The 17,283-nt window shown below is 38.6% G+C and overlaps 1 long non-coding RNA gene and 1 gene segment (V, D, J or C); both read right to left on the minus strand.

The window, feature by feature from the left end:
- Positions 1 to 370: 370 nt before the first annotated feature.
- Positions 371 to 14,883, minus strand: LOC144535285 (T-cell receptor beta-2 chain C region-like). The segment is given in 7 exon segments: positions 371 to 683; positions 784 to 890; positions 1,148 to 1,174; positions 1,290 to 1,637; positions 5,468 to 5,530; positions 14,362 to 14,655; positions 14,817 to 14,883. Coding segments are annotated over 7 exon segments (918 nt in total).
- LOC144535286 (uncharacterized) lies at positions 13,391 to 14,348 on the minus strand. Its single transcript, XR_013503652.1, has 3 exons — positions 14,188 to 14,348; positions 13,566 to 14,069; positions 13,391 to 13,482 (listed from the first exon to the last, which is right to left on the minus strand). It is a non-coding gene; the product is annotated as an uncharacterized LOC144535286 (long non-coding RNA).
- Positions 14,884 to 17,283: the final 2,400 nt, after the last annotated feature.

The following is a 17,283-nucleotide window of genomic DNA, read 5'->3' on the forward strand; positions in this document are numbered from 1 at the left end:
AGGAACTTTAGTCACCTCTCAGTTTGCTTAATGGAAAATGTTAAGACCCAAATGAACCTGCTGATGAAGTTTCCCTGAGCTGAGATGTTTCAACATTATGTAGCTGAGAAATGACAGATTTCTCAGAAAAGATGCACATAGGCGAGCAGCTAAAAATACCTGACAGTCTGTGGAAAAAGTGATGTTCAGTGTCAGACGAGACGTGAGAGCAATGTCCAACCTATTTAAATCAACTGTCATAATATCAACGTCTGATATGAAGATTGACCCAGATATAGATTGAGATATAAAATGAATGTAGTGCACGTTTAACAGTCTGAGATGTCATCAGAAAAACTTTTTTTATAGAGAAATGAAAGCACAAGACTGATGAGTTTCTCTGAAATGCTTTTATTAAGAATAAAAAAAAGAATCAAATTATTCACAAGCACACAGAATTAAGTATTTCTGAAAATGTGATGCCAAAGTATTTGCATGCCAGATATACAGTAGCTTTGAGATTACAACAAGAATACGCATAGAGCTCTCCATCTTGTTTAGCACAATGCAAATGCACATCCATATATAAGGTTGTTCTTTTCTTTTTTTTTTACGTTTTATTTACAGGATTCAACACTGTTGTTCCCCAGAGATTTTATTTGTTCAGGCCTCAGCTCTCAGTTGTTCCGTTTTCCAGTTGAACGCTGCAACAGACAGGACATGAGCTCTTTTTATTACTCATTCTTAACCATATTAATGTCAAGTGAAGTAAGCGGCAGAGAAAAGTCACAGTGTGGGACAAACCTGAAGCTTCCACACCAAAAAGGCCACAAAGGCTCCATAGAGGCTGCTCTTGATGATTAGAAGAGTGTAGGAGATTTTGGCCGTCTGTGAGATCTTCAAATAAATCTCTGCAGAAAGTTCAAACATTTACATCCAGTTTAGTGACATGAAGAGGAAACAGCCGGTGCACTTTGTGGAGATCAAACGCTAAATAGTAGAACTGATGAAGATGGATGGATGGATGATGGATGATGGATGGATGCTTTATTCATCCCGAGGGAAATCTTAGGCATCCAGTAGCTTAGACAACCATAACACAACAAACGCACATATATCTCACATATATAAAAATCACTCACAGAAATGTTAAAGACTAAATACTTACCTCTTGTCAAGGCAGTGTCATCTTTACCTGATGATAGAAGAATAAGAAATGGATTACATGAGGAGAGATAATCATTTCCCCCAAAACAAAAAGATTCAGATTAGATCATTTCTGAGTTCTAAAAGAACCAAAAAGAGCAGACCTTTAACACCCAGAACTGTATCGTTATAACGGCTTGTTGCTTTTCCATCGAAGAACTCGACGATGCAGGTGAAGCTTTTGTCGAGTGTGAACCAGTCTTCTCCAGAGACCCTCAGCCTGCTGGTGAGTCTGTAATTCTTGCCTTCCCGCAGGGCAGCGTTATCAGTCGCCACAGCAGAGCTGACATTTTTACCGTCGACCTGCCAGTAAACGCTGACATGGTCTGGGTAGAATCCACTGGCCACACAAACGATGGTCTTCTTCCTTGTTCTGTCTTTCTGGTTTCGACACTCCTTTGTTGAAGGTGGAAGCACTTTCACTGTTGGTGGGGTGATATCATGGTCTTTTTCTGCAAGGATAGAGGACATGAATCATGAAATTAAAGCTGCACAGTCCAAATCCTGGAGATCCACCGTGAATTTAGATTTAATAACAAGAAAAGAAACATGGTTTGGTTTTAGTTTTTTTTTACCCCTCTCCAAAATCAGCAGAATCATTGCCTCGCATGTAAAGAACAGCTGACATGAACTAGCCTGTTTGTGTTTTTTACCAACCAGCACACAAACAGTGAACTCACAATCATCATTTATCTCACAGATGTTTTGACTCAAAGTTTTTTTCTTTTTTCCCTTCACTTCTCGCGGTTTTGCAAATGAGATACCGTTTGCTGTTGCGAACAATTTTAGTGCAAAATGCCAAATTCCCAGCTCTGAGCTGATTCATGAACTATACCAACAAAGTCTAGTGATTGGACCAAACGTAGCTGTTTTTGTCATACGATCTAAAAGATTCACTTTTGACAGCATCCCTACTCAACAATCACTGAATGAAACAAACGTAGTATTTACGTCACAATAATTGAGCAGATTTAGGTTCAATAAATCTAAGGAACAAACATTTCTGCTCATGATTTTTGTCATTTTCTTACCCAACACTGTCAGTCTGGTGCCACTGCCAAAGTAAGCAGGATCATAGTTGTTCACAGTGATACGAGGCTACAGAAAAACTGCTCAACCTCTCACCACTGACAGCTGACTTTGGCCTCTTTTTAAAAAAAAAATAAATAAATAAAAAATAAAAAATGAAACCTTGCACACAAAACTCCTGAAGAAATGCTTTAACCGAATTCAAACTTGCCAGTATAATACTGCTGATTTAAGGTCCATTTAAGAGCATATGATTTAAAAAGAAAACATAACTGGTAGCACTCATAACTTGACATCATTTTCTATGATATTAACGATGATATTTTGAACCTTTTATGTCAGTATATATGGAATAATCTTTACAGTCTTACCTAAAACGGTGAGTTTAGTTCCTGTTCCAAAGTAAGCCTCTGACTGGAGCTCACAGTGTTTGACAGCGCTGATAAGAACTGGCTATGAGAGGAATAATCTGGGCGTAGAGCCAAATGTTTTCTAGCTGCAGCACTTTGACTGGAGAACATAGACTAGGATTGTTTTTACTGGCACAAACTGTCTTCTGCATTTAACTTCTTTCACACATTTAAAATGAGCACACTGTTCACTGCCATCAAATTAAAATGTATATTAAATATATTCTTAATATTGCCCATAATCTTAGCATACAAACAAGCTGAGAATCGTGCCCTGAGCTGTTTTGTTGCAGGTTTTCTTACCTAAAACAGTGAGTTTAGTTCCAGCTCCAAAGAAAGCCTCGTTGTAGGAGCACAGAGACCTTCGGCTGTAACAAAAACTCTTCCTACTGCCTCTCTTCATCTGTGCCACTCTCAAATCATTCCATCTTTCTCTCTCTTTCTGACATTTAAAGGCTTTAAAAATCATAACTGAACAGTATTTAATGTGTTCTTACCTAAAACGGTTAACTTTGTTCCTCCACCAAAGTAAGCCTCTGCACCCCCACCAGAGTCACAGTGCACCTGATCAGTGCTCAAAACATGCTGCTTCTTTCTACCTTTGCTGTTTTAGTTTTGCACTAAATGTAACTTTCCTTTTTAGAACCAACACCTAAAGGCTGTTTAAACCGATTACATGCAATAGGAACATCTCTTTGACCGAGGTACCTTACCCAGAACAGTCAGTTTAGTTCCCTGGCCGAAATAGGCTTCACGCTGACACAGCGTTGAAACTTAAGGACAAAAAGCTCTGAGCACGGAGCAGCACCTAAATCAAAGCAACTCGCTAGAATTGAGTGACGTGCATTTCTTAAAATGAATTACACTTTTATATTTTCATTTGATTTCTTACCTAAAACAGTTAACTTTGTTCCTCCACCAAAGTAAGCCTCTGCAGCCTGGTTCACGGTGCACCTGATCAGTGCTCAAACCAGCCCAACATGCTGCTTTTACTTTGACTCTTTAGTTTCTAGTTCAGTAATGAAATTACTAACGTCCCTATTTTTTTTAATAAGTTACAATACAGACCTCTTAATTAGCAATTTTACTCTTTCAATTGACTTGATTTCTTACCTAAAACCGTTAACTTTGTTCCTCCACCGAAGTAAGCTGGATAACCAGAGTCACAGTGTACTCCATCAGTGCTCAAACCAGCCCAACATGCTGCTTTTACTTAGCTTCTTTGCTTTTCAGTCTCGTAATAAATGTGACTTTCCTTTTTATAACAACACCTAAAGCCTGTTTTCACAAGTTGTATGAAACACAAACATCTCACTCATCACCCTATTAGACTTGATGTTAACTTACCCAGAACAGTCAGTTTAGTTCCCTGGCCGAAATAGGCTTCGTACTGACACAGCGTTGAAACTTAAGGACAAAAAGCTCTGAGCAGAGCTTTCAAAAGGTTGGTGGAGTACAGTAGGTTTGTTAAAGAACTATTCCACTCACAATGCTTTTTATATTTGTTTCTAATTCTTATCTTACCATAAACTTTACCCTGTATATGCAGTATATGATTTCTTACCTAAAACAGTTAACTTTGTTCCTCCACCGAAGTAAGCCTCATTACCACCAGAGTCACAGTGTACTCCATCAGTGCTCAAACCAGCCCAACATGCTGCTTTTACTTACCTTCTTTGCTTTTCAGTCTCGTAATAAATGTGACTTTCCTTTTTATAACACCTAAAGCGTGTTTTCACAAGTTGTATGAAACACAAACATCTAACTCATCACCCTATTAGACTTGATGTTAACTTACCCAGAACAGTCAGTTTAGTTCCCTGGCCGAAATAGGCTTCGTACTGACACAGCGTTTAAACTTAAAAAACAAAAAGCTCTGAGCAGAGCTAAAACTTCGACTTAAGTGCTGTACATTCTTGACAAGAAACACTCCAATTACAATGCTTTTTTTCCTCATTTGTTTTCTTTTCTTACCTAAAACAGTTAACTTTGTTCCTCCACCAAAGTAAGCCTCTCCAGTCTGGGTCACAGTGTACTCCATCAGTGCTCAAACCAGCCCAACATGCTGCTTTTACTTAGCTTCTTTAGTAAACTAGACTTAAGTACAGTAAGAAACACTCTAATTCCAGTGCTATTTTTTCATTTGATTTGATTTCTTACCTAACACAGTTAACTTTGTTCCTCCACCGAAGTAAGCTGGATAACTACCAGAGTCACAGTGTACTCCATCAGTGCTCAAACCAGCCCAACATGCTGCTTTGTACTTACCTTTAATTTCTTCTTTCTTTCTTTTACATTTAGTTGCTTTTAAGTGTTTATGTATCAAATATCACTTTTTGCTGCACTGCAGTCTGGTTTTTACAAGATTAATGTAACCTAAAACTTTTTCCCCTCAACAACCAACCTGTTTGTGTACGTTTATCTTCTCCTACAGGAAAATGAATGTGAAGATTTTCTCATGTCTTACTTACCGAGAACAGTCAGTTTGGTTCCCTGGCCGAAGTAGGCTTCGGAATTGGCACAGCGCTCAGGCTTAATATCAAAAAGCACTGAGCTCAACTTAAACTATGAAGACCCAAGTATGTTATGATTCTTATTGAACCACACACACACATTATACAGCTTATGTTCAGGTTTAACCATCCTTAACTTACCCAAAACAGTCACTTTGGTTCCTTTTCCAAAGTAAGCTTCGTTTGTGTTGTCACAGTGCAGAGAACTGAGCATGAAACTCTCAACTCTTTCTCTACCAGAATTCTCTTTAGAAAGTTCTTACTGTTTATACTAAGACTCTAAAGCAATGTGACAATTACAACAACAACGTAATAAACTGAAATATTTACCTAAAACTGTCAGTTTGGTTCCTTTTCCAAAGTAAGCTTCGTTTGCATTGTCACAGTGCAGAACTACTGAGCATGAAACTCTCAAGTCTTTTTCTACCAAAATTATCTTTGGAAGGGTTTTACCAATACTTATCTTCATACCAAAACTCTAAAGCAATGTAACATTTATCAAAACAAAGTAATAAACTGAAATGTTTACCTAAAACAGTCAGTTTGGTTCCTTTTCCAAAGAAAGCAGGCTCATTGTAGGTCACAGTGTTCTGTCTTCAGCTCAATATTTCAACTTTTTCATATTAAGAGTTTTTACCTTCACTTTCATACCAACATGTCTACTATTGAAAGGTTGTTGCAGTGAACTGAAGCAGTGAGAGATGCTACTTACCCAAAACAGTGAGTTTTGGTTCCCTTTCCAAAGTAAGCTTCAGTTCCAGTGTCACACTGAATATCTCCTCTACCAAAAAGTCTCAAAACTTCCCATAATCAGCATGTTGAGACACAGTGTAATAATCCAGGGGATGAAGAAGGTTTAAACATGCAGGATATGCCTCATAATGTCCAATTGTTAGTTTTTGTCGAGGCGGGTGAAAGAAGCATCCCGATGCTCCACATTTGAATTAAAAGTAATTTAAAAAACCTTTTCTTCCAGCAGATTTTCTACATAAACATGGACTTTTCAATGCCAAAGTGGGCTGCCGTCAGATGATTGATTTTTCTGCTGTCCCAGCTGTCCCAGGTAGCATGTAGCAGTCTACACAATGCTTGTTAATGGGAGGAGGTTTTTGTACAGCGGCTCTATGGGATTGTATCACCGTGGCTCCCTGTCCCCACGATGAAAAAGCATCATACAAAAACCTGAAGTCTCTTTGGTTGTCTCCCCCCTCCTTCCCCCAGCCAGCGTCTCCATATCTCAGCCTCCATCTCTCTCTGTATGTGAGAGCAGCTGTACAGCTCGGGCTGGCTGCCTCCAACCTGACTGCTGCTATTTCTGTGACAGCTAAGAAAAGAAGCAGAACAGAGGGAAGGAAAAGGGAAACTGGTCTTTGTTTGTAGCTGTTCAGAGGGTGTGACATCTCAGCTGGTCACACCTCTTTATCCACCCACGTTCACTAAGTAACATTCACTACTTCACACTGTAATCATGTGTAGCCTAGTCTATGTTGACGACCTTTCATTTCCGGAATTGTTCCGCTGCTGTTGGAAATTCCGCCAGATTTCCCTCATTTTGGCCCGATGTCCGTCACCTTCCAGTTTCTTTGTGTTGGCATTCTAAACTCTGGTGGATTTGTGAGGACTATGGTTAACTGCTCCTCAGATCTCTGCAGGGTAAATCCAGACAGCTAGCTAGACTATCTGTCCAATCTGAGTTTTCTGTTGCACGACTAAAACAACCTTTGGAACGTACACATGTTCAACCAAAACAAGTTCCTTCCCGAGGCTATTCTGCAGTGGCACCGTTGCTCTGTCCGGCTCTTAGCACCGCCCATGATGATTGTGATTGGTTTAAAGAAATGCCAATAAGCCAGAGCATGTTTTTCTCCCAACCCGGAATGCTGTGTGGACTAGCCAGACCCTCCTCCGCAGCGCTGTGACGGAAGGTCCAGCAAAGCGAGACTATGTAGCCTAATGTGTCGCTTGTCGTGATTAACCCTAAAAATCTCAGCTCTACAGTATGACAATTTCAGTGTCTTTAAGCTCAAGTTTTGGTTTTACAGTGCCACTATCAGTATTTTTGTTTCCTGCTGCTGGCAGCTATTTTCAGTAAAGCCCTGATTGATCTGGTTGAGCGTGCGCCCCATATACTAAGGCTTAGTCTTCACCGCAGCGGCCGGGGGTTCGAATCTGACCTGTGGCCTTTTGCTGCATGTCATTCCCTCTCTCTCTCTGTCTCTCTCTCGCTCTCTCTCTCTCTCTCTCTCTCTCTCCTGTCTTCAGCTGTCCTGTCAAATATTTAATAGCATTGTCTGTCTGCATGACATCCTTGAACAAAACACCTTCTAATGTAAACCAACGTTTCATTAAACATTTCAGTTTCAGATTCAGCTTATATCTAAATATGTTTCTTCAAAGTTTACATGAAAATATTAAGTTTGGTTTATTTAGTTTGATTTATTTAATACGTATTGGTATTAAGTAATACCTGATCTAATGACAAGCTTTGCACATTAATTGAGCTTAAATGCCATCAATTGTGGCATTTGTTTTCTGTATAATCTTTTATAGGCTATCTGTCTCTAAATTAAAAAAGAGCTCTTAACAACATTTACTCTGTCCTTTTATTCATTTTGTCTTTAAACTACTTTAAAGAGTTTATTTACATCACAGACTACATGAATAGTCTGTCCCTTTCATTTCCGAATAAATGTAACAGCACTATGATACATTATAAGCATTGCTGAGACCATTTATATTATGTCATATTTACTCATTTTACTTTTATGTAAACTGCACCATATTCCAACCACTTCATAAATATATAGCTCAGTATAATAACACATAAAAGTAAGGTCAGTACAGTATGTAAAAGGGATGGCCAGTCAAACTAGCACATCCGAGTGTAATCCCATATGAACCCTGTAGAGGTCAGTGTATGCTAACATCTTGCTAACTTGATATACTTGCACACAGAAGTAAATATTATAGGAAAGTGCAGACATGAGCACAGAATGACCCAAATGATTCACTGTACACTCCGATATGTTATATGGGATGTTTAAACCTTCCAATGTTAACACCTGCTCACTTATCTGAACTGATCAGCTTTGTGGTGTTGCAGGATCATCACTGAGCTGTGGAGAGGCACTTCCTGTACCATTCTTTAATGAACTAGTCGGGCTTATCATGCTGATTCTTTTTTACTTGATGTCCCAATTCTTACTTTATTGTCACATTGATGTTAGTCTTGCATTCCCAGCCCTGTCTCCACAGCCCTGTGGACTAAGGTCTGGTTACACCACACATACATTCTTGGAAAGGAAAAAAAAACGCTCTGGATTGTTTGCATGTCTTTAAACCAATCACAATCGTCTTGGGTGGCGCTAAGCTCTGGACGAAGAGACAGTGGCTCTGCAAAATAGTCTCAGGAAGGACCTTGTTTTGGTGGAACATTTGCACCCCACAAAAGTAAATGCCACATAGTATGCAGCATGCTTCTAAGATCTAATAATTCTGCTGACTGATTGGTTACACATTGTATAGAGTATAGGAAAACTCTACGTTATGCTCAAAGACGGGGCTCATGTGCGTTGTATTTATAAAAATGATTTCCATTAAATTAGTATAGAAATAAGTATCGTTGAGGAACCGGTCTCTAAAGTCACGTTATCGGTACCAAAGATCTTTGATACCCAGCTCTACTCTAATTATCACATTTAGTTTGCCAAACTTGGATGCATAACATATTTGAACTAGCTTTATAGTTTTTTGCATGAGGAGCTCATGATAAATCATTTGTTAGGCACAACAGTTAATAATATGAAGTGTTATCTGCAAACATTGATATAACCATTGTTAGATAGTTTCATATATTGATGGTTGAAGACGAAAAAGGTGTCGCTATCCTAATTTAGCGTTTGCATGACATGATCATTGCATGGGTTCTGGAAATATTTCTTTTCATACGTATACCTCATACATAATATTGACTGTTCGAGAATTCCATCTAAGGAGCCCGCCAATCTCACTGTCGACTCATCGCAGTGTCTGAAAATGTGGCTATGAAACAAACATTCGGGCTATATGGGGGGGGTGTTTTTTCTTCATAAATCATGCTCTAAAGCCTATTTAGTATATATATATATATATATATATATATATATATATATATATATATATATATCAGCCTATTAATAATACTGTTAAGAACCATTAGAAATATGTCTACTAATGTGGACAAAAATCAGAAGTGCTGGAACTCAGTACTGTGAGTACTGGCCCATTTCAGGCACTGGTTGAAGACTTCTTACAGGATATAACCTAAAAAAAACAATATTAGCCCAGTGTGGACTACTTCTTCCATAAATATTGTTACAAGTATGCTAGCTCATTCTTTTAGTAGGAAATATTATTAGAATGGACTACTTCTTTTTATAAATGTAGTTAAAAGTAGAGTAGCTCGTTCTTTCAGCTGGGAAATATGTATCAGAATGCTCTAAATCCTCTATACAGTAAATGTAGTTAAAAGTATGATAGCTCATTCTGTCAGGTAGGAAATAACTTTCAGAATATATTACTTTCTCTATAAAAGTAGTTAAAAGTAGGGTAGCTTATTTTGTCAGGTAGAAAATATCTATCAGAATGGACTACTTCCTTTTATAAATGTAGTTAAAAGTAGGGTAGCTCATCCTGTCAGATACAATGAATCTATAATTGTGCCTTGTCCTACTTTCAGGACTTAATCAATGATATCATTTCTTTATTTATCCACCAATTTTGTATAAAAACCATACAAGCCACAGCTCCTGTGGCAGGAGCCTGTGTGCCACCACCTGTGACAGCCACAGTTATTTGTATGACTGTGTGGTCTGCGTGCATCACTGTGACTGGCAGCACAGTAGTACGTGCTGCTGTCATTCAGGAGCAGCCCAGTAATCTGAAGAGAGAAGTTGTTGTTGGATGTTTCCAGAAACGGCTGGAAGCGCCCCTCAGTTTGGTCGTACTCTTTGGTGAGGAACTCCAGCAGTGCTCCGTACTGGTTTTGGCGATACCAGAGCATGCTGTAGCTGCCCATGCTGAACCCTGGACCCATGCTGCACTCAAAGTTCACTGTCAATCCTGGGTGGGACATTTGATCTCCCGACTGAAGAACTACCACAGTGAGACCTGCAGCACATGGAGAGGATGTTTTATTGCGTCTCACCTCAATGTACAAAACTGTAAATTCACAGAAATATATGCCGTGTAAATGGAACTGGAACTTGATCATTTAAGCAGCCAAAAGTTAGTACATCCATTATGAATGAATACATAAAACCCACCTGAGTGTAAAAGAAGCGACAGATAAAGGACTGTGATAAACATGTCAGTGGTGAGCACGTCTTCCAGCTGAATGAGTCACACGTCACTCTGTTCAGCACCAATATACCATGAGGTCACATGATAAGGATGTGAGACTGACTGTTCTTGTCAATCACGGATGAAATAAGCACAGGGAAGATGATTTCGGTCTTGTATTTAGACTGAGGTTGTCAGTACTTTGTTTTGTCAGGGTGGAGCTGCATCTAAAACATTTACACCATCATGATCGGTGTGAATTCTACATTCAAACTGAGACCAATGTATTTTTGGTAGTATTTATGGTATAGTGATGCTTCTTTGCTACTCAAGATAAACTAGAATGTATAAATGGTTTTCAAATAATACATTTATAACAAGTAGTAGAGCAAGAATAGTATAAATCCTTGAAACATAACTGAAGAATATACTTCATTACAGTGATTCAAAGTAATGTAACATAAAGCATATTAGTGTAGTAGGTAACATTAACTTCCTCTTGTTATGTTATATTTTTAGCCCATGCAATTATGTCATTAGTTTAAAATATGTGACCAATCTTCAGTTAATGTATATATGTGTGTACATATAGCTCCAGGAATCTATTTGATATAATTAATTTATGTAATAAAATGTTTTAATCATGATTTTGTTTAGTGCTGAAACCAGAAGTCATGAAGTGTGTTTGTTGATCAACAGAAAATTAATTGACAGCTATTTTGATAATTGATTGATTGATTATTCACTAATTTCAGTACCTGGAGTTCAACATCTTTGTGTTTTGGAGTATTGGTCAGACAAAACAAGACGTCTGAAGACCTCATCTTGGCTCCAGGAAATTGTGGGCGTCTTTCACAGTTTTCTAACATTGAATGAAAATAATCAGAATTTTTTTTTTCTTTTTAGCATTGCGCACATTTTATACAATTTTATGAATATGTTATTTATCAAGAAAAAATGCCAAAAAACTAAACCAGCTTTTCCAACATTAGGATTTACTATGTCATTTCCTTGTAAATTGCATAACAGAATATTAGACGATAGATTAAGCGATAATGAAAACAACTTTTTACTAACTTTATTATGCACCTTTTCGGCGTATGGAATGATTGAGGCTCTCCATTGGTTAATACCTGAAGAGAGTTGGGCCTTAGTGGAACGTGATTGGTCACAGCCGATTTCAACACATTGCCCCGCCCACTCTTCTCACCAGGACAAACAAAAGAGTAATTTAGTGTGTTAAACCTACTGAAAGACGGCTTACGTACAGTTTAGTGTCACATTGTCCAAAACCTGAGTGTCCCAAATGATGAGGGTCTTATTTGAGACAGGTTATGGTTAGGGTTAAGGTTAGGGTAGCACAGGTGGTTTAGCAGGTTCATAATTAAGGACATTGTATGGGGAATTTGGGACACTAAACTGCACGTAGGACATTGTATTGGGATTTGTGACACTAAACAGCACGTATACCCAGAAAGACTTCCATAAACATTTACTAGAGTTTGTATCTCATAAGCGAGTTTACTTCCAACAGTCGGTTATGTCGCCTCAGGACGGCTGTAATGACCGTGTTCGCCACTGTTAGCTGCTGTAGCCTAATGCTAGTTGGGATGCCATCAACAGTTGTCCTCTTGAAGTCTGAACTTGAGTCTGCTGTTGCCTCTTCTCAAAGACATTACTGCTGTCTAAGATGCCGGACGTTACTGCTTTTGCCAAGAAGGTAAACCTTTGTTTCTTGTATGTCATGAGTTTAGGTGTGTTTTCGTGCTGTTTGTATGCTTCGCTAAGCTAACGGCTGTTGGGGGCTGCTTAGCTAACGTTAACCTTTTTTTGCTCTGCTGCTGTTTGGTGTCATGGATGTGTTTTGTGGTTGATGGCTGCTGATTCTTTCTTTCTGTGTAGTATTAGAATTGACATTATTCATTTGATTTGGATGCTGATGATTTGGTGAAATATGATACTGTGAGACAGTGGGAGTATTGAAGTGTTTGGCTGAATGGGTTGTTGAAATTGTAGAGGTGTTGATTCAACTTCATGGCTATTTCGGAGGCTAACGTTATAGCTTTTTCTGGCTGTTTTAATTTTATTGGGGGGGTTAAATTGTAAAGGTGACACAAAGGCAAAGCAATGTATATCCACACACCGTCGAACTCATGAACGGTTTAATTTTTATTTCGGAACAATTCCTGCGAAATAGCACTGCAATACTAGCTAAATAATCAGATTGTTAGCCTATAGATATTAGCATTGCAGTTTAACACACACTGCAATATGTACATAATCTAGCCTTTCATTGTCATACTTAAGGCTCCCCCCCCCTCTGTAGTAATACATATTTTATCCATACAGTATTTATTATATACATTTGCACCTTGGGGATATATATATATATATATATATATATATATATATATATATATATATATATATATATATTTGTATGTGTGTGCAGTAGGCTAACTAACAATCTGACTTTTATAACTGCGTCGTTCTTGTCCAGCTCTTGTCTGTAGGCATAGCTAGCTACATGTTTCACTATGCTTATATTTATTTGTTAGTAGTTATGTTTTACGTCTGTATTGTATCTTTAATGTAAATGTCCTCTCTATGTGCATACTGAGAGCTACTGAGTCAACTTTCAGTCTCAGGATCTTTGAACATGAAAACAACGGAGGAAAAAAAGAGAACAGGGTTTTGGTGATGGGGTGTCATCAAACCACATCACTGTGTACTGGCGGCGCAGAAATACACAGCAGAGTCTGCTAGATCGACACTGTGAATGATCAGAGCTCCTTTTTGGACGCCATCTCGTGTAATCTTAAACCGATCTTTAAACTGCTGCTCATAGTTGGGGTCACTGCCAGTGTAGCTGTATCCAATTAAATTAATTAGACCGCTCTCTGTTTGCTGGTACCACAGCATTACATTAAGACTGTTATCGCTGTGACTGCATTTAAAATCCACCGTGGACGTTTCGTTGGCTATTCTTGGATGAGACGGCAGAAACGTCACACTCTTAGCTTGGTCTGTGGGAAAAACAGATTAAGAAAAGTGGTTGATACAGAAGGCTGTGTGAAAAAAAATATAAGTGCTGTATAAAGTGACCTACACTCAATTAGTTATTTTTGCAGAACATTTCATTACGTGGAAGCAAGATGAGAAGAAATCTGATCACAGTTGGAGACATCCCTCCAGGTTTGTTCTGCTGCAGGAGAAACTTCCTTCAGTGAGAGTCTGTTTAAAGAGACACACCGCCTCCTCATGTGAGACCATGAGGGTTTTTAGTGAGGGAGTGGCATTAAACCACATCACTGTGTACTGGCGGCGCAGAAATACACAGCAGAGTCTGCTAGATCGACACTGTGAATGATCAGAGCTCCTTTTTGGACGCCATCTCGTGTAATCTTAAACCGATCTTTAAACTGCTGCTCATAGTTGGGGTCACTGCCAGTGTAGCTGTATCCAATTAAATTAATTAGACCGCTCTCTGTTTGCTGGTACCACAGCATTACATTAAGACTGTTATCGCTGTGACTGCATTTAAAATCCACCGTGGACGTTTCGTTGGCTATTCTTGGATGAGACGGCAGAAACGTCACACTCTTAGCTTGGTCTGTGGGAAAAACAGATTAAGAAAAGTGGTTGATACAGAAGGCTGTGTGAAAAAAAATATAAGTGCTGTATAAAGTGACCTACACTCAATTAGTTATTTTTGCAGAACATTTCATTACGTGGAAGCAAGATGAGAAGAAATCCGATCACAGTTGGAGACATCCTCCAGGTTTGTTCTGCTGCAGGAGAAACTTCCTTCAGTGAGAGTCTGTTTAAAGAGACACACCGCCTCCTCATGTGAGACCATGAGGGTTTTTAGTGAGGGAGTGGCATTAAACCACATCACTGTGTACTGGCGGCGCAGAAATACACAGCAGAGTGTGACAGGGTTGCTTTGCGTATAATCAGAGCTCCTCTCACTGAGCCGTCTCTTGTCAGCTTGAATTGTTCTTCAAACTGACCCTCATAGGTTGGGCTGCCTTCATATCCATACCCAATGAGGGTCATAGACAGACTGTCCTCTCTTTGTTGATACCAGAGCAACATTATGAGGTTATCATCATCATGGCTGCACTTAATGTGGACCTCAGTGCTCTCATTCACTATCTGGGAAGGATAGTGTTGAAATATAACAGCACTCGCCTGACCTGTGGAGGAAGCAGATTTAGATGGAACTGTTATTGACACAAAAGACAAGGACACAGTATTTATAATTTTTCTATAACATGTTGTTTTTTTGTTTTAGCCTTTTAAACATAGCTAATCAATCATAGTTTCACGTAATTCAGGATGGAATTTGAGATCGTACATGAAAGCCAGATGAAGAGAAAACCAAATGTGTGCAAAGGTGAAGAAGACATTGTGAGGCACTGATGTGAGGGAAGTATTGCTGTGAGAAAAACGAGGCTCAGGGTGAGGAGGGAGGGCATTGTGTCTGTCGGTTCATCAACATATTCTCTTGATAAAAGCTTCATGCCAGGTGCTGTGCCTCCACCTATTGGCTGAATCTATTCAGGACAGTAATGTGCACGGCTGCAGTTGGTTACTTTACAGGAAAACACAGATGTAGGTTATTTTTTTTTATAACAAATAACCAATAATATGTTTTTATTTTAGAGAGCAGTTTATTCCTGATTGACTTTATTGTTTGCCTTTATCCCTTCCATTAATATAAGTGAAACGTAGTAAAAGTCACTGTTATGATCTCCACAGCGTGGTTGAGTTCCTTTCCTTATTTGATTTATTATTCATGTGCGTCAGGATGCAGAACAATAAACCGAGCTGTAACAATTCCAAATTTTACTCTATAATTAATTGTCTCAGAAATAATTGCGACTAACAATAGAATTGTCTCTTTCAGTCAAATCAATCAATCAAACAAATGAAAGTTTTGAGTGAATCCCAGAATACATCTTTTGGTTATGTACCAAGTACCTATGAAGTAAACCGCGCCTCTTTATTTTCATATAACATTGTATTTTTTGCTTAAATGGACATGGAACTGACAATTCCCATCAACAGTCATACCCCTTAGGACAGAGATCTTCAACAGGGGGTCAGGGACCCCTAGGGGGTCCTCAGAGTCAATGCAGGGGGGCCTCCAAATTACTGTTAATTAAAAAAATAAAAAAAAGAAAGTAAAATGTAAAAAGTCTTAAAGTGCCCATATTATGAAAAAAACACTTTTTCTGGGATTTGGGGTGTTCTTTTGTGTCTCTGGTGCTTCCACACACATACAAACATTGAGCTCGTAGCGTTAGCATGCTACCTCGTTCTCAATAGCAAAGCACTGCTACAACACATACAAGTTCACCATAATCTACAAAAGAACTACTTCCATGTGCGCCCTCATTTAGAAGTCTCCCAGCTAATCCTGCCTTGTAACTGACCGAAGTTGGAGAAACAGCCTTTCTTTTACTGTCTATGGAGCTAGCTAGCTGACATGATCTACATCTGAGCTACTGCACATGTGTGAGTGCAATCAAAGATAGTACAGAAGAAGAAAAGAGGTCTCACTCTGTAGCTAAAACAGAGACCAGGTGAAAAGAGGATCTGCAGCAGTGAGAGAGAGAGAGCTGTGCAGTACAACAAAAATATGGTGTTTTTTGATAATTAAACCATGTAAACCTATTCTGGTACAACCTTAAAATACAATTATGAACCTGAAAATGAGCATAATATGGGCGCTTTAACATGAATCCAACGTATTATTAGCAAATATAAATCCCTACTGCTTGCTGGTGTATAGGTAAGGTAGTCACTAAGGTAGCCATCCGCAGATACATTTCATTCTATAGATTTATTGTGCCACATATATGCTTAACATTAAAACATGATTTATAAAATCATGCCAATAATTATTAGGCTATTTGAATAGTTCAGTAGTCTATGCCAAAATGGTATGTATTAAGGCTTAAGGCTGCCCACACGTTATTGTAGGCCCAGATTAATACGCAACTTCATTTTATACAATATGTAGTAGGGGGTCCCTGCTCCATCTCTCTTTCAGTTAAGGGGTCCTTGGTTAAAAAAACGTTGAAGACCCCTGCCTTAGGATCTTAGCTGTTAGCAATTAATTGCGGTTAAACAAAGAATTGGCGATTATGTAAAAAGAAAACCATTGAGATGAGACAGTTATGTAATAATTGTTATAGGCCTTACAATAAACAGCTTCTCCGTCTCCACTGTATGTTTTTGTCACAGACTTGAGGTCTGTAGACTGGCAGCACACAGGGAAACAGCCTCATTCTCCTTCTGAATGCTGTTTTTCACCAGAGACCACTGCTTCTACTTTGAACTGAACCGTCTCCTCTCAGCTGTCCATAGCAGTGCAGCTTTTTATAATCAGTGTCATTCTGGTAACAGTGCATTTCTGCCAAGACACTGGGAAGACTGGAGATGTAGTTAGGCCCGAGTGACCAGCAGACTGAGAAACATCTGAAACACAGGAATCAGAAAGGCTGTTACCAGCATAATGAACAAATACTTTATCTAACTAAATCACTTCAACATAAGTTATGTGTTTACATGATTTTTTTTAATAGGTATTTTGCTTTGTTAAAACAGTTTAAATCAAAAGTTTGCTTCGAAATGTAATCGTGATTATGATTTTGGCTCCCAGTGATCACAAAAACAGAATAATCGAGAAAACAATTATTTAGCTCACTACATTAGCAAATAAACTCTTATTTTCTCTTGTGTTCTGAATGTAAAAATAAAGTTTAAATAGGAAAAGTATTAAGGCAAAGTTCACAGTTGAATGTGTACTGTTGATT

Source organism: Sander vitreus, chromosome 20, assembly GCF_031162955.1.
Source record: "Sander vitreus isolate 19-12246 chromosome 20, sanVit1, whole genome shotgun sequence".
Classification (NCBI taxonomy): Eukaryota; Metazoa; Chordata; class Actinopteri; order Perciformes; family Percidae; genus Sander; species Sander vitreus.